Source organism: Hylobates moloch, unplaced genomic scaffold (genome assembly GCF_009828535.3).
Source record: "Hylobates moloch isolate HMO894 unplaced genomic scaffold, HMol_V3 SCAFFOLD_1, whole genome shotgun sequence".
In the NCBI taxonomy this organism is placed as follows: Eukaryota; Metazoa; Chordata; class Mammalia; order Primates; family Hylobatidae; genus Hylobates; species Hylobates moloch.
In genome coordinates this window covers 178610677-178636580 of record NW_026652276.1, presented here as the reverse complement: position 1 = coordinate 178636580, position 25904 = coordinate 178610677, and the positions used below count along the sequence as shown (strand labels likewise).

General features: G+C 33.5%; 1 protein-coding gene across 9 annotated transcripts in view; it reads right to left on the bottom strand.

The window, feature by feature from the left end:
* CACNA2D1 (calcium voltage-gated channel auxiliary subunit alpha2delta 1) overlaps positions 1–25904 on the bottom strand; it is a 509235-nt gene that overhangs the window by 49159 nt on the left and 434172 nt on the right. For 7 of the 9 annotated variants that reach the window (XR_009208968.1, XR_009208970.1, XM_058425275.1 and 4 more), the window contains 7 exons: positions 23559–23636; positions 21646–21720; positions 21308–21382; positions 12912–12983; positions 10599–10670; positions 6926–6987; positions 391–467 (listed from right to left, as the gene is read on the bottom strand). Coding sequence is in view for 7 of the 9 variants with exons in the window: in XM_058425275.1 (XP_058281258.1) it covers positions 391–467; positions 6926–6987; positions 10599–10670; positions 12912–12983; positions 21308–21382; positions 21646–21720; positions 23559–23636 (511 nt within the window). In the remaining 2 variants the exon portion in view is untranslated. The remainder of the gene's footprint in view (positions 1–390; positions 468–6925; positions 6988–10598; positions 10671–12911; positions 12984–21307; positions 21383–21645; positions 21721–23558; positions 23637–25904) is intronic. The other 2 variants (XM_058425264.1, XM_058425273.1) reach the window with 1 other exon arrangement.

Below are 25904 nucleotides of genomic sequence, written 5' to 3'. Positions count from 1 at the left end.
CAAAGAAAAGGAAAAGCTTTACTAGCACAGTGCCATGAGAGTAGAGACTATGTTGGTAAGTAGCATGTGAAACATTTTGCTCCAGCTAGCAGACCCTTAAAACGACAGCAACAGGACACAGCACTGCAATGATTCTATGAGCACATAGCAAGGCAGGGAAGGGCGGTGGGGACTGCCAGTGAGACTGGAGTACCTGCTCATATTCTATCCATGTAGAATACTTCTTGTTCCTTGCATGTTTGGAATGGGTTAGAATCATTGCTGTAGATTTGGTAATAACACCTACTAAAATATTTCATAAGCCTTGGGTATTCCAAAATCTAGACGTATTTAAACATCTGATACTAGGAGATAACAAATGGACCCTGAAGTCACTTTCACAGTACTTACATCTGGCCTGAGTTATTGTCTCTTCTAGTTTGGCTTTTATATAGTAAAAACTGTAGGTTGGTAATACCAAGGCCAAACTGCAATAGAAACAAGAGAAGCATAAACACAAACAAACAAAAATGAAACATAACTTAAAAAAAAGACACATCTTCATGGGAAAATCGAAAGATCTTCCTCATGGGAAGGAAAAGACATATTACTTTGACAAGAAAATGCATTCAGCAAATACAGTACTTAATTTCAGTCTTGCCATCCGGAGGCATCTAGCTCTCTACATTGTAGGGAATCAGAAGAGTCAAGTGGAAAATAAGCTCCTGAATGAACCCATAAATTAGCTAAGGAAGGAATGTCATGGCCCCCTACTCTATTTCCAGAAAATTATATTAAAGTACTTTGAATTTTAACAAAAAATTGAAGAACATTAGGGGTATGTTTAAACAAAGTAAATATAAAATACCATTTGGACACACTTCCCTAATGTATTATATATAATGTTAAAGTGCTTTCTATAAAATGGACACTATTAAAATACAAATGGAAGAGTTACTATTATCATTACTTTTTTTTTTTTTTTTTTTGAGACAAGGTCTCCTTCTACCCTGAGGCTGGAATGCAGTGGTTTTGATCATGGCTCTTCGCAGCCTCAATCCCCTGGGCTCAATCGATCCTCCCACCTCAGCCCCCAAAATAGCTGGGACCATAGGCACATGCCACCATGCCCAGCTGATGTTTGTATCTTAGTAGAGACGGGGTTTACACTATGTTGCCCAGGCAATCTGTCTGCCTCAGAATCCCAAAGTGCTGGGGTTACAGGCATGAGCCACCACGCCTGGCCATTATCATTACTATTGAACAATGCATAAAGTCATCTAAAATATATTCTTTTGAGGGATTAAATACCCACTATTTTAAAACTCTAATCCTTGGGCAAGTTCTCTAGTGTCTACTCATAGGCAAATTCAGATTCCTTTACTGCACTAATAGAAATTGTCTGCTCAGCTCATTAGTTTATACCCAATACTAAAACTAAGTCATAGTATTTATTTCAAGTTTATTTACTGTGACTATTCCACATTATTTGGAAGATTGTTATTAGGTGCAACAGGAAATGTATCTTGAGTTTTGTAGTTAACAAGAGCCATGGCGCTACTCTAGTCTTAGGGTAGATGTCCAAAGCAGAGGAGAGTTCCAGTGAAAATCTTAGGCCAAATTCAGAATGTTTTAGACACAAAGAATGTCAGACAAGCTGGCCATCAAAACTTGCCTTAATGACTGCCCAAAATAAAAAGCTGTTAGGCAGGTAATCTTACTTATTTTGAAATTGCCAGTTAATAAAATAAAATAATAAAACACTATTAGAATTGTTAAAGGATTTCAGAATTTTATGCACTTTCCAATAACACAACTGCATATGTGTAATTCTACTCTCACGCTAACACTCAAATGTAGGACATAACTATTCCATATCCACATGTGCTATGGAGCCACATGATCTTTGCTATGCTTTGAATATAGAAGAAAACTTGTGAACAGTGGGTTTACGATACCTCTAAAATGCTCAATCTAACTACTTTCCAAAAGCAATACTTGTTTAATGTAACCCACTTGGTCACCTTCATCCTCCATTTTTAATAGCTAGCTCAAATTTTAGTAATGCGCAGGAAAAGGTGTGCATATCTAGGCTTTTGAGTATTTCCAGGCATGTGTAGATCCTTTAATTAATTAATTTTTAATAATTTCAACTTTGAGATTTAGGGATTTGTAGATCTTTTGAATCACTTAAGCCTCATGTAGCCCCAGTTTTGGGAGTGGATATCCCAACGTCATTATATATTTTTATGGACAATACAGAATAGGGAAAAACATAAAATTTCAAAATTTCATTCTTATGACTATAAATATTAAAATTTCTATGAAAAGAAAAAAGAGTTTATTTGCTAAAATTTAATTATACAATAAAGATAGCAAAATGAATGGATGCTTGTTACCTCCAGTTCCCAAATCTTTCTCTATCATTAAGTAATTCATAGACTTTCCTTATGGGAAAAGGTCAGGGAAATAAAATGTTATGTAGATTTAATGAAAATTTCTATATTCATTTTATAGGTAACTTCTTTTAAGTGGAGGCAGAGATTAAAATTAAAATAAGCAGTACAATCACTCTGACAGCAAGACGACCTTTCATGATTCACTTGCCATTTACAAAATGTACAGCAGAATTACTGAGTACTGAAGACTGTCTCCTACAAATTCTTCTCAAGGGAAATTAGGACATTTTTATTGCCCCATCAGCATTTATTGCTGAGAGAAACTTCTAATTAAAACTGATAACGTTATATCATACAACTGCTAAAGTGTCACTCTATAAGCTTGGGTTACATCTAATATACCATAAATATAGTGTGGAAACCCATGAGGAAGAAAACAGAAGTTTTAAAATTGGCATATCTACTATGCGTTTCATTGGCCTGTAAGTCTTTGGTTGTTATTAATAGCTACAATCTGTTCTATAGAAAAACATAGCTATACTTAATTTAATTATGTCCATCTCAAGCCAAGTTAATTTTTCAACATATAGTCAGATAAGATCTTTATCAACATTCCTAGTCAAAGGTGCTGTCATATACAATGTTTGCTGTCTCTGTCCATATAAAACCAATAGACCAGGGCTGCTTTATTTCCTTCTAGAGATTAAAGTTTAATAAAGCAAGTGGCCACCAGATGAATAGTATAGCCCAGGCAGTGTTTTGTGGCGGACAGAAACATGGTTAACTGAGTTAAGTGGACTATAACACACTTTTCAACTCATTTATCTCCATAAAAGTAAATTATTCTCTAAAAAAAGAGAAAGCATCCTATTAAAATAATTTATTACATTTCAAAATATGGTACTTGGATCAAGACTTAAGGAGAGAGAAATCACTAGATGAAAATTTTGTATCTCATTCATGAAATCAAAACATATCATGTTTTTTTTTCTTCAACTTAAATGTAATATTTTGTTCTAAATTGCTGTTTGTGAATTTGTACAGTGATTCAGAAAAGTATTTCCAATGGAAATAGATTTAATCTGGCCCAAAGTTGGAGACTTGGAAAACGAATGTGTGAGGAAACATGCAAAGGTGGGAAAGTTGGGGCCTTGTCAGAGAACAGTGATATGTATGGTGATGGAAGTGGCAGAAATGACAGGACAGATACATTGGGCTAGAAATGTGTGAAGGGACTATCAGACTTGGAAGTTCAAATTAAACTTGATGATGAAAATGGAAGGAGATGAAAGTTTTGTCAACAAAGAGTGACATGAACTTGAGAAAAGAACATTCACCTGCCCACACTGTGTATTATCACTGGGTGCATGAGGAAAAGAGGTTAAGCATAGAGGCCATTCGTGAGACACATAAAACACCCCAAAAGTGTCCTTATAACTGTAGGAGAGCCAACTATCACATTGTAAGGGTCAAAAGAACCCAGTTTTTCTCAGAATTTGTTCATCTAAGCAACAAAGGCACAGAATGCATTCTCATACGATGCCCTGATACTTTGTTTTATCATAAAATCATCTCTCAAGAGACAGGCCTTCAAGACTTCCTCTCTTTTTGCACCTTTTGACAAGTTAATCCAAAAATTGAAAGGTGGCAATAAGGAAGAGGGAGGAAAAAGAGTAACTTGTGTATACACATAAAGATTGTGCATGTATAAAGAAATGCCTAGAAATTAGAGATAGGAAGCAGTCGATAGAAAAAAGTAAAATAATTAAAACAGCCATTCTGTTGTTTTGCAATATGCTCTCCTATTCTGTCTATTCCACACGCAATCCCAGGAATACTAAAGGAGACAGGTTCCTATGATAACAACATAGGCTCCGTATAAAAGCTTATGTGTATGTTCCGGGGAGTTGATTTGATTTTTATTAGGAGAGAAATAGTTGAATCCACCACAGCCTACATATTAATTGTATATTAATATGTATTTAAAGAGACTTCCGCACTTAAATATTGCAATGGAAGTTCTGTACACCACTATATGAATTTGAAAGGATGAGACAGATTGAAAATTTCTTCAGTTGGAAAATTCTTCCATTTCTCCAAATTGAAATTCTTCAGTTCTGTAAATATTTGTAGAGTGCCAACTATGTGTCACTGTCATACAAGCTGATGATTCAGAAGTAAATAAAGCAGGAACAATCCCTGCCCTCTTGGAACTTACCAGTGAGAGAACAGATGATAATCAGTAGAAATAAGTTTCTCTATATATGCTTCATGTGTGTGCGTGCATGATGTTAAATGTCAATAAAGGTTATGGAGAATATGAAGCGGAAGAGGGAGATAGAGTGTGGTGAAGCATTATACATTTTAAATAGGATCATTGGAGAAGGCCTTTCTGAAGAATTAAAAGTAAGTAAAGATGGGAAGATGAGGGAATGAGCATGTGACTGTTTGGGAAAAGTAATTCCAGGCAGAAGTAATTTCATATACAAAAGTTCTGAGGCAGATGGGTGCCAGTGTTTATGTTGTGTAGCAAAAAGGACAGCGTGGCTTAACCAGGGACTTTTCAGTGGAGAATCCGGAAGATAAATTCACAGAGCTGATGGTGAGTGAGGTCAAATGGTTTACGCCACTGATGGCCATGCCAGACTTTGGGTGTCAGACTAAGTGAGATAGCAAATTTACTGGTGGGAGTTGAGAAGAGAAATGAAACAGTCTACTCAAGGGTTAAGATCCTTCTTGTGATTGTGTTGAGAACAGAAATAACGATAGAAGATGGAGATACAGATGCAAGTCGTTATGTACTCTAATAGCGGGAGTTCTTTCTGACCACTTCGATTTTTCTCTGTGAAATGGAAAGCAAATTCATCACCTGAGCGAAAATGATGCGACAGTATTACAGGTTTGGAGAGTGAAGTGATCAAGAGTCATCTACGAGCGTCCTAAAATTACAGGATTATGGAGACTGCCAGCCACCACTAAGGCCCACTTGAGGTTAGAGGTCATGAATTTTAGGTGATATATCAGCTAGTGAGTATTTTACTTCAGCCATTTTTAGCTGTATGGGTGCAGTGTGGTGTGGCTAATAATTTGAATTTAACCAGGACTGGTATTTTGCCAAATTGCTATATGCCAAACTGAACTATGATGAAAGGAGTTGGTGGTGAGCACAAGACAGTGAAGGACCCAGGGAATTTCTGCTAGATAAAGAAGGGCACAAGGACACAAAGAGGGCAAGACAGCAAAAAGGGAGAAGGGATTGATGGATTTCATGTCTTGAGTCAAGGATTACTGCAGTTGGGCTACTAGCAGGAGAGGATGGAAAGCTAAAATGTGGTAACCTGAGAGTTGGATGAAAAATTCTCATGTAAAGACTATGAAGGCATTGCAGACTTGACACTGTAAGAGCTGCAGAATATGATTTTAGAGTCAGTGGCTAAGGTAGGGGGGTGACAAGATCATTAGAGGAGAGGAGGCCAAAAGTAAGACAGCCCAGGTATTAGAAACATCATGTCAATGCTACTTAAAGTGTTTTCCATGGACCTAGCCAATTTGCAAACTGTCTATTACCAGCCCATGATAGCAAAATACAGAAATTGGGAGGAAGTATTTAGAAAATTTTATAGCAATGTAACAGACTAATTTTATGTCTGTGAAATATAATAGTAAAAAGTTTGAGCTTATATTTTTTTCTTTTAAAGTTTATTTTATTAAATAATTTTTATTTTTCTTTACACCAGTGTGGGTATGGCATCATTTGAAAAACAGTGAACTATGTGAATGTAGGAGAGAGTGACAATGAGCCAGGAGCTGAAATCTTTATAGGAATGAGAGGGACATGACTGTTAAGAAGGAGGAATAGCACGTGGTGTGGTTTGGTGGCATGAGATTCAAAGTTTGGAATTTTAGAAAGAAAAAAAAAAACAGAATGAGTAATGAGGACACACTCACATCACCCTCAGTATTCTGAAGACCTCAGAGGATGCAGTGAGCTCAGAGGAGAGTTAGAGCAAGAAAGTGAAGGAAGTGTTGAGCAAGTGTTGAAGAATGGAGAATTACCAAGAGATTACTAGGTTTTAGGCTGTCCAACTTTCCGAAGCCCAGCCGATGGGAGGAATCAGAATATTATAGAACTGATACTCATGGAGGTAAATTATATCAACTAAACATTTTATATCAGATACTACAATGATGAGATAAGCTTTATATTTTAGTTAGTTTTCAACTCAAATGTACGTAATGTAAACTAAACAACAACTAAAAGAGGAAATCAGTGAACGTGAACCCTACATATTATTATGGGTATTTGTCAACATTTCTCATGTAAAAATACAAAATATATACATTTATATCACATATATTTTCATTTCTAAATTTTATATTACTAGATTTTTTCCATCTTTTCCATTTTAAAAATTAGTCTATAAGTTTAGTATGTTTTCATGTTGGGAACTTTTCTAATGAAAATCACATGAAAATTCACTTGTGAAAATGCAGACTTAATATTAATCCATTGGAATACACAATACACATAAAATATAGTTCATTACCTGTAATCTGTGCCATTGACAGGTGTCCATGTGTATGTCCTGTTTCCTTTGTCAATATATCTCTAGAAAGAAGTTTGACATGGTTATTATCACTTTACATTTTGTATGAATATATACGAAAAGTAAAGCCGTAGAATTTACTTATAAATTTTGTAGTCATTTAATACTCATCTTTACAAAGGTATGATCTATTTTATTCTACATTTATTTATTTTCTGTGTCTAGCAAAATTTTTGTCAGAAATAAATGTAAGTGCAAAATCTTTATAGTTTATGCCAAATTATTATCTTCAAAACATTGGAAACAGTATTTCCTGAAAAACAAATTTTAATAATGAAACAGGACTATGAATTATTTAGACAAGGCTCGGATATGTCCATACTAAAGTATGTTAAGAGTAATAGGCAACATCAGGACATTAATGCAGTGTGTCTAGATCCAAATGTATGATTAGCATATGACTGTTTTTATGAAGCCACTATTATAGCATTATTATGGTATCATAAGAGGGTACTCAGTATCACTGAAGGTTAGGACAACACCTAAATCCACGAGGGAAAGAAAATACAGAGCTAAGGAAGTTCATGCATGGCTATATCTTTTATACATTCTGTCTTCCATTAGGTATTGCGATGGCACATGTATAATTTTTTTTGTTGTTTTTAGACGGAGTCTCGCTCTGTCACCCAGGCTGGAGTGCAGCAGTGTGATCTCGGCTCACTGCAAGCTCCACCTCCCGGGTTCATGCTATTCTCCTGCTTCAGCCTCCCCAGTAGCTGGGACTACAGGCGCCTGCCACCACGCTCGGCTAATTTTTTTTTTTTTTTTTTATATTTTTAGTAGAGATGGGGTTTCACTGTGTTAGCCAGAATGGTCTCGATCTCCTGACCTCATGATCCACCCGCCTCGGCCTCCCAAAGTGCTAGGATTACAGGAGTGAGCCACCGCGCCCAGCCACTTTCACATGTATAATTTTTAATTTGCTTATTTTTGAGTTTCATTGTTCTCACCAAAACAGTAACATGTATTGAAGTATTTCTTGGGATCAGGCACTATGCTAAGCACCTGTCATTCTGTCACTTAGTCCAACCCCTGGAGTATATACTTTTATATCCTGCAATTTATTGATGAAGAAATAAGTGTTAAAGAGGAGGTAAGGTGCTTAAGTTGGCAAAATATATAATGCCAAATTCATGTTTGTGACGACTACACAATGTATGTGTGCGTGTTTGTGTGTGAGCCATGTGTGGGGTGTATGTGTGGCAGATAGAGGGGGAAACAGGGTTGTGAAGAGGGCTTTGGACTAGCAATATTCTCAAAAGAATTAGAAGAAACAATGCTTATATATTTGTTACTACTCATATACTCATAAAAAAACAGGGCAAGCAAGTGTTGGTCTGCAAGTCATACATAAAATACAGTATCAGAAAACAGTATCAGAGCAGAGAAATAAAAATGTAAGTTTTTTCAATATCAGCAGAAATTGTAATCTTGTTCAGCCTTCAGTTTATAATAAAACAATCAAATGGACAATTTTAAACATTATTACTATCTAATTTTTTAGTCAAGAAATCTATTTTTCAACTGCTTTTGAAGTTTGGAAATATTCTCAGATTAGCTTCTTAAAAAAGTCGTTATTCAGTAAGTTTATCCTTACTAAATTCTACCATCTTTCAGTAAATTTTCTGCATGAAATAGTACAAATGAATTCTAGTTTTAGCCCAAGCATATAGTTATAAACAAAGGACTGTTGATGGAGTATGCATAATAAATACAAACTATTTTCAGATTCCAACCAGATTCACTTGGGCATAAGTAAAGTTGAAAAGTTCTAATTCTATTTTAAACTTATTTCAGTAGTAATACTAAAATCCATAAAAATACGGTATCATAAGGGTTAGCATATGTGCATTAAACATTTGATTCATATAATTTCTCATTTATTCTATACACTTACAATTTTTATAGAATAGTAAGACTCATGAAAGACATGACCATGAAAAAAATGTTTACAAATTAATTTCAGGCAGACTGTAGTGAAAAATATTCAATAAATCAGATGTAAAGAGAGGTGTAAAGAAATTCCTAGGTGAGGAATTTCAAATTACTTGCAACTCATTATGCCAAACATTGTGAAATGTGCCAACACTGGAGAGTCCTAGCTCATCAATACAGAAAATGGTACAAGAAAGGTTATATAATTCCTACAACAACCACAAAAATGAACTTCAAAGTTAATAGCTAACGTAAGCCTGTGGAATTCAGCTACTTTGGCTAAACCGAATAACACTATAATGTGAAGGTTACTATAACATCCTAAATATCTCCGCCAAACCCCTTACGTAGACCATAGAGATAGAGCTTTTGAAAGATATCACCTTAAAATTAGAAAAATATGTATGCACAGTGTTGTAATTGTCTATACAATAGTGAATAGTGATAAAAATTACAGTCATTCATAGAATAAATAATAACTTTTCTTGAAATACCAATATACACAGAAATCTGGAGTACAAGGCAACGTAGTAATTGAAAATCAGCAGTTACATCTATTTATAATAGTGTGTTCATCAGAGACATTTTAAAATTCTAAGACAGGAAAACATAGTCTTTAGGTGAATATTTGTCAAATAAAGTAATTTGCAATAAATTGAAGGGGGAAAATATCAATGGGAGTTAACAGAAAATTACTTTGTAATCTGAGAAAAGAATGTGCAAAAGTCTAAGTAAATAGAGTTGAAGTTTCAACAAAGACTGAAATGTAAATATACCTCCCTTTGTGTTCTGTAATAGGGACTCATAATGATATTAAAATGAGAAAGGCCACATGCTAATGAAGGATCATATTCAGATCCTAGCTCACCTTCCACCTAGGGAAGGATCCGATGAGGAATTTCGGAGAAATGAAATCCAACTAAAAAGGATGAGACCGTGAGGAAAAGGATATAGGTTATACATAAAAGCTTAAATTAAATTTCCAGGCTCAAAAGCTTCTGAGACATATATTTTTCAAATACTTAAATGTATAAATGTCTGTATGTACTCCACATCTAATAGACATACTCCTCTGACTGATGATAGATATACTCCAATATGGTAATAGACATAAACCAATTATTTGTGGAGGGTAGTTGTGTTGTCACAGGATTTAATTTCAGATGTAAGTGCTGGGAAATTTTAAAGTGTGTAACTAGTAAAAGAAGATAAATCAAGCCAGAAACAAGTAAACAAAAAGCTAAAAATAAAAATAATTAATATATGGAACTTGATAATTAGAACAAAAAGACCATATAAAACATATAGCTATAAATATTAACTTCAATTTTGCAACACTGGCATGGTGTAAAACAACATGGCAAAATTATATTGCGTATTCTATTTCTCATAAAATACATACGTAAAATATAATTTCAAGAATATACTGTTAATGTATAAGAAAACATCAAGAAACCTAAAGCAATAGTATTTTATAAAAAGAAAAAGAGAGTTAAAAATATATCTTGGTGAAAATATCCCTCCAGCTAAGAAGTGCTTTAAAAAAGAAAAATTGTTTTCTAGAGATATCCCTATTTTATCAGTAAATAGTGGATTAACAGAAAAAAAGGACAAATTAGCAATATCAATTAATCTTGATATAATTTTTATTTAAGAATAAGCTAGAATCAATTCTTACCTCATCCTGAGATTTAACCAGAGTTCTGAATGTTTTTTCTCCACTTTCCCCATCAATCATCTTATTTCGAATCTAAGAGTAAATGAAACAACTACTTTATTCCAGAAACAAAGCTGACCTGCCAAAATATGACTATTAACATGGTAGTTTTTCAAGTTCTTTACCTTATTTAGAAAGAATAAAATAAAAATAGGGAGTTAGTTTTACCAGTATCTGCAGTTGTTCTCTGGGAATTTTTTTAAGTTACCATATTATAGTCATTTTACATTATTTTAAAATAATAAAACACCCTTAATGAAATATTGTCAACCCATTGGTAGTTTTTGAAACATAATAAAATGGTCAATTATGTTATGGCTGGCTACAATGGAGTGGAAAGTAGTCATTGAAACATAGAAATGTATATGTACAGAATTACATATAACACGGAATGCTTCAAATTTCTGCCTTACACAATGAGTTTCATGTGAGAAAAGATTTTTTAAGAGGACTCAACACTTTTTAGTTTGTAACTCTTATATCTGGGTACAAAAAAAAAATCTAAATAAAAGATAGAGAAAACTATAAACACCTATTTGGATTTAGGATAATAGAGTTGAGTCTCCTTCAGTAGAATACTCCAAATCCTTAAAAATGTGCAAGGTCGGCCAGGTGCAGTGGCTCATGCCTGTAATCCCAGCACTTTGGGAAGCCAAGGCAGGCAAATCGCCTGAGGTTGAGAGTTCAAGACCAGCCCGGCCAGCATGATGAAACCCCATTTCTACTAAAAATGCCAAAATTAGCCAGGCATGGTGGCAGGCGTCTATAATCCCAGCTACTCGGGAAGCTGAGGCAGAAGAAGAATGGCGTGAACCCAGGAGGTGGAGGTTGCAGTGGTCTTAGGATGTGCCACTGCACTCCATCCTGGGCGACAGAGCGAGACTCCATCTCAAAAAAAAAACAAAAAACAAAAAAAAGTGCAAGGTTACATTATCCACTAAATATTCCAGTTGACTGGCAATTCTCAGAAGTTTCCTCAACTTATTTTGTATAACTCAACTAGTGATTTACATTTGGCTTCGGGAAGCTGCAAATGATAAGTAAACAAACTTGGTGTGATTAAAGGAATAAGTTGAATTTGAAGAATACGAATGTTTGATGTATCTAATTTAGTTAGAATATTTGGGTCTTAAAGGAAGGAGTAGATAACAGCTTCTAATGTAAGTTGAGTGTGCACTTATGAGGAGCTCAAAAATAATAAAGACTTTACCATGAACCAGGCCTTTTGCTAAGTCCTTTCTATACATTATTTCATTCAATCACTATTACTGATTGATTTAGAAGAAACTGAGGCTTGAAGAATCTAAGATCATCTTGGTCACTCAGTGGAGTAAGAGTCCAGACACCAAGCTTGTCCCCATTACTTTACCCTACTTTATTATGTCAAGTACTTTACAACAAACATTATTAATCACCTAAACACCCTAACACAAGGCCACTGTCTAGGGTAATTATAATAAATCATTAAATTCTATTGTTCCACAATTAAAAGGCACTGTGACAAGTTATAAAAGAAATGTGATGGCATTTGCAAAGGAGTTAATCCAACTGGAAAAATTCTAAAAATCTGTAATCTAGAATGCAAGAGCCAAGTTCTGCTACTTATTAGCTGAAGAACTGTAGAGAAACTATTTGACCTCTCTGTACCTCAAATGTTATCATCAGTACAACAGATATTATAATTTGAAATAAAAATACCTATTTCCAAGCCTCTTGAGAATCCATGACTAACATATATCATATACTTAATGTTATTTATTATATGTTTCTAATATTTTTATTAATATAATACTCTCATTATGGAAGACTCTCTCAGGAGGAAATATGCAATTTTGCTTTCGAAATAAAATAGATTGCCAAGTAAAATGTATTAAGGCAAACATGGCAGCTTCTCTCATGCTATTCCTTATATGTTTGGGTAGTTGGATTCCTTCCAACTTTTTTTTCAACACTATAACAACATCCTCCATCTCTATGATTTTTACTGAAGTTTACAAGATATATTTGTATTAGAATAGTGAAAATATGTCTACCTTTAGGAAGAGAAAGAAGACTAAGGTCAAACCCAACTTAAACATTTATCCCTTTTCATATGATCTTTGGATAGGAAAACCCAGGATCTAGAAAATTTTAATAACAAAGAACATTCATCTTTGTGTATACAGTATGTAACAGACAAGCTAACACATTGTAGCTGTTCAACAGATACTTGTAGAATGAGTGCATACCAGCATCTGACCTGAGGAATTGTTTAGTCTTACTGATTCCACTCACCTCCACTTTAATATCATTCTCTAACTCTGCATCAAGGAAATCCAATGTTACTGGCTCCTGAGATTTGGGGTTCTACACAGAAAACAATAATAATTAGGTACATGTTACATTATACAATGATGCTGTGTATAAAACAATTTTATGGGTATTTACGAAATTGTGCAAAAATTACTTACCTAGGATACAATAATTGTATAAAGGTATCTTCTTTCATATATATATTATATATATATATATATATATATATATATATATAGCTTATATATAAAAGCTAGAGATTGAGCTTTAAGTGCAGGAAATCTTAATTAATAACCAAGTGAAGACAGTGTCATTTTGAGTGCTGTATTTGATACTGCATTTATAATCAGAAGCTCTTTGGGCACATTATTTTTGAAGAACCATTCACAACTTTCTTTTCATTAATTAGCATGGGAAAGGGGCAAAATACCGCCATTTGGATAACTTATTTGGTAATGAAACAATGGCAACATGTAAGCACACTTTTAAAATTTGTAAAAATGTGTATGAGAAAATGTTTTAAAATTATGTCTACACTTGCGAAGTAAAACATTCTATCGGAACTGTTCTTCCTTCTGAAAGTATATAAAGGTGCAAGTTTGCTTCATATATTTCAATCTAAGAAATTTTATATTTTAATAATTCAAATGACATCAGAATGTATAAGATAAAATTTGTGGTTGTCATAAAGATTTTAAGATTAGCTATTACAATTAAAGTCTTACTAGGATAATAACCCCTGGGTTCACTGAATACTATTTCCTATTGCTTCTTCTTGCTGGCGTATAATAATAAATAAAAAACACTGGGGAATAAGATAGATTCTTATTTATTCATATCATTATATAAAATGATACTGTTAGTCTGGCAAATTTACCTCATATGATATTATTTTAATTTCTCAGTTGCAAAATGAAGATTCATTGAACTATTTGATAAACAAAATACAGTCAATTCCTCTATAACTTCCTAAGTAATGTAACATATCATACAAAAATTTCAAAGCTTACTAGACCAATAAAATCATAATAGGTATATGTAATTTCATAATTGCAAAATTTTAGAAATTGAATTTTTAATTTTTATTAAAATATTACCTAAATCTGATAACTAGATACCAGTAACAAATGCAAACTATGCTGGATTAGTGAAAGGTCACTCAAACTTTAATAATATAAACCTCACAGTCTCTTTGAAAAGACGTTCGGATCATCACCATTTTAAGTGCTGTTTTAGGAAGAAACTTCCCAAGGCAGTTGCAATAAGTCAAAACGTACTAAAGTTAAGCATAACTTATCAAGATGCTGAATGACATAGTATACATGGCATATATTTACTGACAAAAATGCCTTCCTTCAAAGAGTAATTCCACCTAAAGATGAAAATTTTTGATTCCTATGGTTTTTGATAAATGAACATTCTTAAAGGCAAATTTTAAAAAACAGCCATGTCTGGCACTTTAATTGAAAAAAAATATTCACTGCTTAAGTACTCTATCACTATAATCAGAAGATTCTAGAATACTAAAAATAAGTATTAAATTTTTCAAAGGTGAAAATGCTGACCAGTATTTGTAAGATAGTGATGACATCTTACTGCCTGAAAAGGAAATACTCATTTGAAATGTAGCGTATTTTAAAAGAATAAAAGCCAATGTTGAAAATCCTTCTAATTTCTTTGTTTAAAAAATGAAACCTAGAAAATCCCTAACAAAAGGATACTCTAAAGTTTACAATATTATTCAGAATTGCTTATTTAATGTCTCATGAAATAAATTGTCTTCAAACACCACCATATCAGCATTAAAATTTTAACAAACTCTCTGCAAAACAAAGTCAAAATAACGAAAATAATAAAAAGTAAACAGAAATAAGAATATTTATCTTACATGCAATGGATAATGCATAGCATGACCAGACCCAAACAGCATGCATGGAGGAGGCATTATCAGGAAGAATTGGCAATATGAAGATCATGTCCCAATCCAGCATACAAAGACATAGAGAAGAAAATGAAATCATAAAAGAAAAATCTCAAAGCATAACTTGTACTTTTAAAATAGCAATCTAGCTGACCATTTTTTAAAAGATCCACCACGGGCATGGTGACTACAAAATTCAAAAGCATAATATTTCAATAAGAAAGCACCAAGAGAGGCTGAAGAACTGGAATATAGTCTCTGCACACCCACCGTTTTTGTCTGATATTTAAAGTACCTAGTATTTCTCATTTGCAAAATTTGGTTATCAATGGAAATAACTACTATATCATTTGTGGAAACGAAAGAATGCAATGTTAACAAGTTTTTAATTGAAATAATTACTAGATAGTATTACAAATGCTACTTAGTTCAAAAATATCCTTCAAATTGAGGAGTCTTATGTGGTTGCTAGTTTGCCATTTAGAGTTTTCTTAGAATGAAAATAAAAATAAAACAAACCATTTTCAGGTTGTTTATTTTTTAATTATATTGTTAAGAGTTACATGCAATATTTGAGGTTGCTGCAAAAACAAAAATTCACTAAAATGCACATGACTGCAAAAGTATAACATAATACATAAAAAGAAACATGCAAGGACAGTAACAAAACAATTTACTATATCGAGAAAGGCATAAACATAATTTTAAACTTTATAGGAATTATAAAAGATACGAAGACTTTCATATGCAACAATATGAAATTCAGTTTGTTCTAAAATTCTAGCACTGGAAGGGAGCTAAAGTTTCTCAACTAGTGCAGTGGCTCTGCACTTTAGAACTCCATGGGGAGCTTTAAAAACTATTTAGAGGCCGGGCACGGTGGCTCACACCTGTAATCCCAGCACTTTTGGAGGCCAAGGCAGGTGGATCACGAGGTCAAGAGATCAAGACCATCCTGGCCAACATAATGAAACCCCGTCTCTACTAAAAATACAAAAATTAGATGGGCATGGTGGCAGCACCTGTAATCCCAGCTACTCGGGAGGCTGAGGCAGGAGAATCGAATGAACCCGGGGAGACAGAGGTTGCAGTAAGCCGAGATCGCGCCACTGCACTCCAGCTTAGTGACAGAGTGAGACCCATCTCAGAAAAAAAATAAATAAACAGAACAAAACAAAAACTATTTAGAGGCCTGGTCCCATCGCTGCCAAATTAAATCAGAATTTTCAGAGGATGAGGCAGGGGACTGACATATATATATTTAATTTCCTAGGTGAATATACTGTGTAGGATGGAAACTAGTGACTAGTTCAATTCTCCTGCTTTTCAGATGAAGAAAATGAAACACTACAGGATTTAGTGGAGTGCTCAAGAACACAGTGTTGGCTTTTAGAACCAAGCTAGCACTCAGTTCTACTAATTCACAGCTTATCCATCTCTTAATAACATATTACCTCTTCATTTTAATGTCACCAACTTCTGGGTCCAAGTGATTCTCCTGCCTTAGCTTCTCAAGTGGCTGGGACTACAGGCATGTGCCACCATGCCTAGCTAATTTTTCTTTCTTTTTTTTTTTTTTTTTAAGTAGAGGCAGGGTTTCACTATGTTGGCCTGGCTGGTCTCAAACTCCTGACCTTGTGATCAGCCCTCCTCGGCTTCCCAAAGTGTTGGGATTACAGGCCTGAGACACTGCGGCCAGCCTTAATGTCACCAACTTTTTCAAAGAAATGGCAGGCCTACCTATACGATCTCAAATAATGTTGAACATCCTTTGAAATTCTGAAATTCTCTTGCTAAGCTATAGGAAGTATCCTTTTATGTTGACTATTAATAGTTTTACTGTGCATATAGAAATATTGCATACATGTGATAACTGAAGTTTTGTTGCCAAAAGGAAAAGCTTTTGCAATGAGTTTACCAGGTAATAAAAATTCACTACTTATTTGCATTTTGGTACATTTTTAATTAGCTAAGGGAAATTTCTTTAACTTCTAACCCAAAATTATACTTTTTAGAAATTTTGGCTTAAAATCTGTGGCTTATGGAAACTGTCACATAGGAATTGCATTTTATTTCCACTTAGAAGTCAATTTACAAGCAATTGTTAGGATCACATGAATTTGACATTAATTTTACAATTTTAATAACAAATTGATTTCTAGAAGCCATCTCGTTATGATTTCTCTGATTATTAACCTGATTCCATAATTGACTTTGCAATCTTTAGTTAGCCTATACACACCCTCTACCATCATTAATAACATTTTTGCTCCAGCTTATTAAGAAATGATGCTCATCTCATTTCATGCTCTGGAAGCTTGATGTCAGGAAAGGCAGCTTTAATTATAAGCTTTAAGAACAGAAGCTTAATCTCAACTCGGATTTAGCAAATTTGAAAGCACTGTTAAGGCTACCTTCATTCACAGTTACCTGGATATTGGGTCTCCTTTTTCTTAAATTAATTGTTGGTATACCTACACCAATAGGCTGAAGCAACAGAAAAATGGTAATTCATCATACTACATATCAACATAGGTACCGGTTCTATCCTATAATCAATTTTCGTCAGATAGTTCCTTGATTGGAAAAAGGTCTAAATGATAGAATTCAAAATATTTGGTAGGTATGGAGTTCATGAGTCAATAAAATAAGAATGTAAAAATATCTTCAATGAATAAAAACTGTTACATTTTTAAGAAAAATGACTATTATTTTTCTTTTTCTAGAAAAGTACGTATTTGGGAAGTGGGAAAAATGGTTGTTTGTCGCAGATTACTTTTCCATCGAGTTGACCAAAAAAAAGAAAAAAAAAATAGAGAGAGAAATAACAATTTTCTCAGAAAATTGACCCAAATATAAATATTTTTAATGTCCATCCCTCAATTCATATGTTGAAATCCTCATCTCCAGAGATGATGGTATCCAAAGGCTTTTGGGAGGTGATTAGGTCCTGGTTGGTGGGTCCCTCATGAATGGGATTGGTGCCCTTATAGAAGAGGCCCTAGAGAGAGACACGTCTCACCCCTTCTCCTCCATGTGAGGTTAGAGTGAGAAGATGGCTGTCTAGAGGGAGGCAAGCCCTCACAGAACACCAATCTGTCCAAGCCTTCATCTTGCACTTCCCAGTCTTCAGAACTGTGAGTTACTAAATTCTGTTTATAAGCCACCCAGTCTATGGTATTTTGTTATAGCAGCCTGAATGAACTAAGAAAATTATACGATATTAAAAAGTTTTAACGTTTCATATTTGTGCCTTTGTTTTCTGAAGTGATACCAAATGTTATATCTATGGAACTAATAGAGAATGTAACCATAACAGTGGAGATTTATTTTAAATATTAACTTCTCAAACAGATTATGCACAATTTCCTATACAATACATATTTCTTAGAATTGAACAAAATGAGATATCTAATTAAGTAGACCTAACCTGGCTACTTCAATGACACAAAACGGAAGAAAGTTAAAATCCATTTTGGAATAAAGCAGAATACATAATTCAACATATGTCAAAATGTGGTCATGCTGGTAAAAGTACACATTGAGAAAATATGTTATGAATCCTTAAAAAATTGAATATGTGAAAAGTCCATAGCTATTTTATGATATTCTGGGGGCTTTTAAAGAACACTCATCTTCTACAAAAAGACCTTCACTGAAATATTTTTAATTAGGGTTACAATATCAGGAAGAAAACACAAGGCATTGATCAAGGAATACTTGCATAACATTAGACTTTCACCTTCTTAAATAATAACGGCTGCTATAAAATACCATTATTTTTCTTCACTTGTATTAATGAATTTCTGATAAAATAATTAAGATTTTGTTAGTATACTGTTACCATATGTTCCTTTGTATTTGTCGATTTCTAAAGCAATTATCTTATACTATATCATCCTTTTATGAGGTATCAATCTGTATAGCATGCTCCTTTAGCCACAAAATGGAAATCATAATATTTACCGAGTTAATGATGAGAATTCACAAGCATGAATTTCAGAAATAAAGAATAAATTGATGTTCAGAATAATTTCTTTTTCACGGTGTTCTGAAGTAGTATTTTTGGAAATGTCTGTTACATATTAATATTTGCTTTAATAAAATCCAAATATAAAGATATGCAAAGCTAATTTATAATATAGAAGAAAAATATCAATTGGGCTTTAATGAAGTTGCTAAAGAATTTGTTTTCTCTGTAATATTATAAATTTTAGTGAATTATTTCAAATATGAGCCAAATATAGGTTAATGTCATTCAAATAGTAGTATTTTCTACATAAATATTGGTTATTAGTAGAAGAATGTAGAAAAGGAAAAAAACTTCAAGTTATTACTTCTCTTTCACTATGAAAACCACCTAAATTGTTACGGCCATTAGATGGTAGATTTATATATATACATATCTCCATCATATATGCATTATTGTACTTATTCTTCTGTCTATGATATATGTTAGTTCCTTTGGGTGAGGGTTAAGGTTTATAATCATAAAAGTAGAGATCCCTAGAGATCCCTCACACCCTTCATCACATTACATTTTTTTTTTTTTTTTTTTGAGACAGAGTTTCGCTCTTGTTGCCCAGGCTGGAGTGCAATAGTGTGGTCTTACCTCACTGCAACCTCCGCCTCCCAGGTTCAAGAGATTCTCCTGACTCAGCCTCCCAAGTAGCTGGGATTACAGGCATGTGCCACCACGCCCAGCTAATTTTGTATTTTTAGTAGAGACAGGGTTTCATCATGTTGGCCAGGCTGGTCTCCAACTCCTGCCCTCAGGTGATCTGCCCGCCTGGGCTTCCCAAAGTGCTGGGATTACAGGCATGAGCCGCCACGCCCAGCCCACATTACACTTTTATTGCTTTTGAATTACTTTAGTTAGGGGGATTTAATTGAAAATATACTGGATATACAAAACCCAAACAATAATACTTCAAAATTATAAAAAATTTTAAGATATAAAAAGATAAGTTTTCGGCCAGGCGTGGTGGCTCACGCTTGTAATCCCAGCACTTCGGGAGGCCGAGGCGGGCAGATCACGAGGTCAGGAGATCGAGACCACGGTGAAACCCCGTCTCTACTAAAAGTGAGCCGAGATGGCGCTACTGCCCTGTAGCCTCAGCGACTCGGCGAGACTGAGTTTCAAAGAAGAATGATATGAACCCGGGAGGCAGAGCTAGCAGTAAGCCAAGATGGAAGCTATAGCAAAATCATAGGATGATTCACCAAACATAAATTACTCTTTTAAGAGGAATTTAACAGGATATGCTTTTAAAGAGCTGTGGTAGTTTAATAACAATACGAAAAAGTACTTATGCAACATTTATACTAAAACAACACATTTAAGCATAACTAGGGTGATCAATAGCTACATGTGCTACAAGTAATTATGTGATGAATTTGATATGGAAATAAGTTCCAAAGTCAGATAAACTAAAATAGACTTTAGTTATAAAATGTAATATTATTTAATGTATTAAAATATATAATTAATGTATTACATTTAATGTATTTTTGCATTCCATATCAATAGTTCTCTTATGGATTTGAACAATATTTAAATGACACAACTTTTTGTGTGTGTATGTTCACACACTTGTCGTATATTCTAATATATGACTAACATTAAATATCCATGACTTGGGAGAAAGAAGTAGTATGCATAAGTCTGCATGGTTTAAAGGATCTTCAATATTATCTTCAAAGTTTAACAATAACTAAACAGATGATTCTAAAGTTACAATTAATAAGACTTTGATTAATTTTACGTCTAAATAAATTTTGCTATTAATGCCCTGTGAAGCAGTTCATGAAGAGTGAAATGAGTTGTACAAGATAATTTAAGAAAATATCTTGTATCTTGAGAGAAGAGGCATAAAAATTAGGATAATATGGTTCATCGATGGCATTTTATCTCTTTCAGATTAACTTGCTGATTAATAAATACTTCCCATTTCTGAAGCCCATCACATGAATTTTACTTTTTGAATCTCTTACATCTCTTTATAGGCCTGTCCTAAAGTGAAAGGAAAACCATTCTGGGAGATGGAAAGCAGAGTTAATTACTAGAAGAGAAGGTCAATAGAAAATGTGGCCTGGACATAAACGTTACTAATATTTATCAGGTTCACACTCATGTCTGGAGCAATATCCTTTATTATCTTACAGCTTTAAAATCAAAGTCAGAAGTGGGATGCATGAAATTGAGGCTCAGTGGGTGATAATGGCTGTCTTTGAGATAAAAATATTAGTGCAGCTAAATTGGTAACAAAATGAAAACTGCTTTCACACTTTCATATACTATAATGTGTGGTCCTTGTCATCTAAGAAGAGAGCCACATTAGAGACTGTATTTTGATATTTAGTGTTATGTGGTAAATTTTAAAACAACAATCCTATTAAGAACATTAATCATTAATTCTACAAAACACTAATCACTGTAAACAAATTATATACCAACCTTTGGCTGAAGATTTGGATGTAATAAAACATAACCATTAGGATCGATTGCAAAGTAATACCCATTGGGGCACAGCTGGAAAAGAAAAAAAAATAAGCTTAGATATGCCTGAGTCACAATTAGAAATCTGTATTCTTTTAAATACATAATGTATTAAATACACATTTTATAGCATGTTGAAAGATAACATAGAATCATATTATTTTAGAGACGCTTTTAACCATTTAGTTCCTTTGCTAAGATAACTGCCCATAATTTTTGAGAATTACCTAAGTGACAAGCTAAATTAGTAGAGTTCTAAACTAGAAAGGGTATCAAAAGAGCAAATTTCATCTTACTGTAAAACGTGGTGTCAGTCTTTTAATATCTTCCAAAGACACATCTACTCCCATCACACCAAGAATCAGCTGGTTCTATAATAAGAGAGCAAAAATGGCATTTTATGTCAAAAATTTACATATTTTTACACAATTATATGCTCATCTTTTGCTTGCATTATGGTTATATTCCATATTAATTTAAATGTATATATAGGGTGAAGCACTCTTGGTGTCAATTTACAAGGATTCTCAGCTTTGTTTCCCACAACTTTATCATCATTATCATTTAACTTAGTAAAGAAAATCTAGATAATTGAGGTTAAAATATATAAAAGATAAATAAAAGTGTCTGACACTTCTTGTACCCTTTTCTTCTAATATGTATTTTCACTGCTATTGTACAGTCAGCCCTTACAGCTGTGTGTCTATGTATGTGAGTTTAGATTGACTTTACGGTTTACTATAATTAAGAAACCACAAGAATGTCCAGCTTAAAGATTATACAATATAGAATAAAATCACATTGGATTTTTGCTGCAGATAGTTCCTGTGTATGTAACTATCCTGAAAGTATGTGACCACATTGGTGATAAAATCCTCAAAACACTATTTCTAGTCGCTGCTAATAACTTCTATATACCAAGCAACAGGCATCATAGTTTTAGGTGCAAGTAGAGGAGGCTTGTGGCAAACTGCTATCATAATCTTCTATGGGACATAAAGATGGAAATTGTGTTAAAATTTTGAGTCCAAAACTGTTGTTTCAAATGGACTCATATAAATTATAAAAAGCAAAAAATTATAAAATCTAGTAATTACAAAAACATTTAAACTTTGTGTAGGTACAGACAGAGTAAGAAAAGTTATGTCAACAACTATGCTCTTTTCCATGAACCAATCCTAGTTTGAGCAAAAACTTCCCAACTGAAGCAATCTCTTAGTGCACAGTGAGATTTGTGAACATGTATGAGAAAGTGAGAGTTACTCTTTTATGAGTTACAATATTTAGAACCTGCAGATAGTTAAGAATGGTAATGGGCCCCCAAAGAGAAATAACTGTTTTCTATGGCCACCTTATTAAAATAAGGAGTTCAATTGAGATATATAATAACTGATCAAACAATGCTTAAGTGCAACAGACTTCATGAAACCATAAACTGGAAATAAATATCCACTCAAATCAAGTATACCACCTACATTATAAAATCAGTTTCTAGTATTAAAAAAGTCTTAACTTCAAAATCTCAAATTCCTTCTGAATCCAGCTAAAAAATTGGAATGCAGTCCTATTTAAAATCAAAAGCATTTAACAAATAAACAGTTAAGTACAAGATACATATTTTTTAGAACTTTTAAAGAGGCATTTTACTGCATTGACAAAAAACAAGTGCTATAAAAACTAAGCATTCTATGAAATTATTCTTCCTGTATCCTAAAAATAGAAAAAAAAGAGAAATATTAATTTAAATCAGATCCTTAAGTTACAAGATAATTTTTAAAAAGCTATCGTTTGGGAGTTGGGGAGGAATGATTTAACATACCAATGTACACCTGATACAAACATCACCATGCTTTTGGTCTTTGGATTTTTCTTTCTAAACTCCATTAATATCTCAGATGGATTCTTAAAATGTGCACACAATATTACTGTCCATTTATCATATAATTACTCCCAGAGTCTGACTCTGTGTTCTCATCAGGTCATAGTTAAGTGGAGTTAAGTTGAATCTTGGCTCTAGGGCAACAGAGAGTTTGACCTGCATTTCCTTTTTCCCAGGTGGTTATCGCATAGGCAGCTGTTGCCTTTGACCTCTGGCCTCACAAGACAATTACACTGCATGTATTTTCTTATGGAAATATCTTATCCATGTCGAGCTTCAACGTCACAGTTTGTCATTTATTATTATTAATTTTATCAATTAACTTTTAACCTTTAAGTTTGTCTTATTTTCAAATTGGCCGGTTATGTTGAAGACCGGAAGAGTTCCAGTAATGACAAGTCCCAGTTCCTAAAAATAGATTCAGAGAGAAAGGGCAAATTAAAATTACAATTTAAGCTTTGTCAGAGTGCATTAACCTTTGATATCTGAGACTGCATTTTATAGTTACTTTATAAAGAGCCACAAAAACTAGTAACTCATTTTGAATATCTATTAAAATTTATTTTTAAAATATCAATGAAAATATCTTGGAAATAATTAGGACCTACTAGGCAGCTACTGAAGCATGCAGCATTTAAAATAATACTCTAATATACTTTAAAAATAATCAACTTACACAAATGGTCAACAGCCTGTATGCATTTCAGTAACCCTGTGTCCTCCCCCTTTTTCATAATGATAGTTCACCTAATATCAGGGCCTCCATAAGCAGCGTGATAATAAAATATTATTTTAAGTGATTTATTTAGCTTCCCTTTTTGTAGCTTTATTCTTAATTTTTTTATGCCCTAAGCCAAAGACTTCATGCTAAATGACAAATGTGCAGTTGAATAACACGATAAATAAAAGCAACATTCTACTGATACTGCATATCTGGGATATTCTAAGTAAATGTTATGCTCTTCAGAAGAAGCAATACTACTTCTAAGTAGACCCCGAAATAAGTAGTACTTTTTGACAAAGTAAAATTATGAAGAAAAGACAACTGCAAGCATCAAATATAAAAGTCTAGCCTGAGGAGTTTAATATAGTAGAACTAATGCCATCCTATTAATCAGCACATAATTTAATATATTAAATGAATCCATACAGATTAGTCAAAATAAACTGATTTTCAAGTCAGAGTTTGCTTTTGTTACTGACATCTATATCCATTATAATTTTTAACCAGTATTTCATGTCAAAACTACGTTTAACAAAATCACTCTTTAAAATAATTTTTAAATTATTGTTTGAAATTTTGAATTTGCTAAAATGAGAAAATATTATTAATCTTCTCACGAATAGTGATTCCAAATCCAAATCTCAAGAACTCAGAACAGAGTTCTGGAATCAGAACCAAGTTCATAAAGTTGGATTTGGAATCATTATTCATTAGAACATTAAAAATATTTATTAATATCAGGGAGCAAATGTTGTGGTATCAGGTTGTGGTTCATAATTGTGCACATACGAGGCCCAAATTCAATGGGAATATGAATGAATTAGGGAGGAGAGGCAATAACAGAGAAGATTCCAGCAGACCAAGATACCAAATTATTTGCAACAAATAAAACTAAGGAAACAACCATACATATTTGGGTGCACGATGATTGATATGGTTTGGCTGTGTTGCCACACAAATCTCATCTTCAATTGTAGTTCCCATAATCCCCCACGTGTTGTGGGAGGGATCCAGAGGTAATTGAACCATGGGACGGTTTCCCCCATGTTATTCTCGTGATAGTGAGTAATTTCTCACGAGATCTGATGGTTTTATAAAGGGCTTCCCCCTTCACTCAGCACTTATTCTCTCTCCTGCCGCCCCGTGAAGAGATGCTTTCCGCCATGATTTTAAGTTTCCTGAGGCCTCCCCAGCCACATGGAACTATGAGTCAATTAAACCTTTTTTCTTTATAAATTACTCAGTCTCAGGGATTTCTTCACAGCAGTGTGAGAACAGACTAATATAGTGATAGATACATGTTGGTGCTTACAAAGTCCTAACCAAGAACACTAGACAACGAAACATCCTTAATTATATAAATTAATGCTTCCAATGAAAACCTCCCACCTCAATAAAGTCAGGCTATAGATTAATTCATAAAACTGGATCCAAAAGATAATTTAGTAAAGATTTGGCGAAGTGTCTATTACAGCTATAATCTATATGCATAGTTTTAAAAATGCTAGCATGGTTTAAGACAAGGTAGATATGGATGTAATCATTTCCTTTGCATTACTTTTGCATTTTACTGCATACCATAATTTGCTTCTAAAAATGGTAAAATATAGCCTAAAGTGAGTTACTAGATTACTAACGTATTAGATTTAAGATAATTATCAATGAACTCATTGGGGCCCAGCTTGAATTTTTTCTCATTTATTAAGCAGACCAAAAACTTGTACTCTACTCCTGAGCACTGCACATGTCTCTAGAAAATAAGAAATAAAACACGATTTCTCTACCCTGGAATTTTAAAAATATTTTCTAGAGCCCAACTCTTGTCATACCTCTTTTTATAAAGAGCTTCGCTTTGTCTCCTAATTAAAATTAACTCTCCACAATATTGTCCTAATCTCCCCTTATCACCAAAAATGACCAAGGTATCATTTTTTTGATATACTCAGTGCTTC